Genomic DNA, 1,454 nt, shown 5'->3' with positions numbered 1-1,454 from the left:
AAAACCTTTGCCTCCATTTTTTAAAAGAAAAGAAAAGGCTGCAGAGTCTAGGGTCGCACTAAAAGACTAAACCACCTTCTAAATTGCACAAAAGTGAGCTGACAAGTGCCAGATCAAGCCCGGCAAAAAAAAGAGGTCTCAGTATCCAGGCACGCTGGTTTATAGGCTGAAACCATGTGTAAACAAATTGTGTGTGGCAACTGCAAAATGTGCAGAACATATATTCAGAAACAGATTTCAGCAAATGGTTTCTCTGATCCTTCTTCAGGAACTGTATGTTATATGATCTGTCAATCATCCGGGTTGTAGAAATTAATGGATACAGGAGTATGATGATCTCTTTGTAAAGATCGCTTATTTACTGGACTTCACCAAATAAGTAAAGCAGAAACCACCACCAGAGTACAATATTACACTCAAACTTGTATCTTCAGTAGTAGTAGATCAGTGAACAACAAGCTCATCACTGTCACTCACGGGAAGAATTTTAACTATATACTCTTGAATACTTGAGCTTTCCATGAAAGTGAGATCAGTGGCGTCCATTTCCGAAGCCACCGCCGGAGCCATAACCGTATCCAGAGCCAGACCCGGAGCCATAGCCAGAGCCTCCACCTTGACCACCTCCGCCGCCACCGCCGCCGCCGCCGCCTCCATACGCTCCACCATATCCACTGCCAGACCCGGAACCGTAGCCTGAGCACCCGCCAGACCCACCACCTTGTCCGCCACCGCCACCACCTCCGTGGCCACCACCACCACTAGCACCACCGCCATAGCCAGAACCCTCACCGGACCCATGCCCATAGCCTGAACCACCGCCACCTTGGCCGCCACCGCCTCCTCCGCCACTGCCGCCACCGTACCCGCCGGCGCCGCTCCCGTACCCAGAGCCCTCCCCAGACCCATACCCAGAACCGGCGCCTCCGCCCTCACCTCCACCGCCTCCACCGCCACCACCATGGCCGTATCCACCACCGCTAATACCTCCTCCACTTCCACCACCCTCGCCGTACCCAGAACCAGACCCTGATCCACCATAGCCAGCACCACCACCTCCACCGCTGCCTCCGCCACCGCCTCCTCCGCGAGGACCGTATCCCAGGAGGATTCGAGCGCTGGTGCTCGTGCCTATGCTAAGGAGGACAAGAACGGCAATGGCCAAATGCTTGGTGGTAGCCATCTTCGAGATGCTTGCCAGCTGCTAGCTCGGTTCAGGTACTTGGTTGGTTTGTGAGTGCTCTAGAGCTGCCGTATTTATAGGGCGAAATCGTGCATGGCCTGGTAGCTCGAGATCAATCGTGCATGAACTGCGCACGTAGACTTATGGAATTAATTGGACGCGCGGGATACGTGTGAAACCAGGACCAGGGGAAAGCACAGTACTAGTGTTAGTGCTGTATGTTGCCTTCTTTGACACTTATTAGAGAAAGAAACAGGTCGGTGTAGTTTCT

At 53.0% G+C, this 1,454-nt stretch overlaps 1 protein-coding gene across 1 annotated transcript; it reads right to left on the bottom strand.

Moving 5' to 3' along the window:
• Positions 1–245: 245 nt before the first annotated feature.
• Positions 246–1,270, bottom strand: LOC119332195 (glycine-rich cell wall structural protein 2-like). The gene has a single exon (XM_037605371.1). It carries the CDS (start codon positions 1,181–1,183, stop codon positions 533–535), a length of 651 nt encoding a protein of 216 aa, XP_037461268.1. The 5' UTR covers positions 1,184–1,270; the 3' UTR covers positions 246–532.
• Positions 1,271–1,454: the final 184 nt, after the last annotated feature.

Source organism: Triticum dicoccoides, chromosome 1B, assembly GCF_002162155.2.
Source record: "Triticum dicoccoides isolate Atlit2015 ecotype Zavitan chromosome 1B, WEW_v2.0, whole genome shotgun sequence".
In the NCBI taxonomy this organism is placed as follows: Eukaryota; Viridiplantae; Streptophyta; class Magnoliopsida; order Poales; family Poaceae; genus Triticum; species Triticum dicoccoides.
Note: the sequence above shows the minus strand (reverse complement) of the source record. Positions and strands in the feature narration are given on the sequence as shown.

What these genes read in the sequence shown, in the direction of transcription:
- LOC119332195 (XM_037605371.1), bottom strand. Translation starts at nt 1,183, where the DNA reads ATGGCTACCACCAAGCATTTGGCCATTGCCGTTCTTGTCCTCCTTAGC.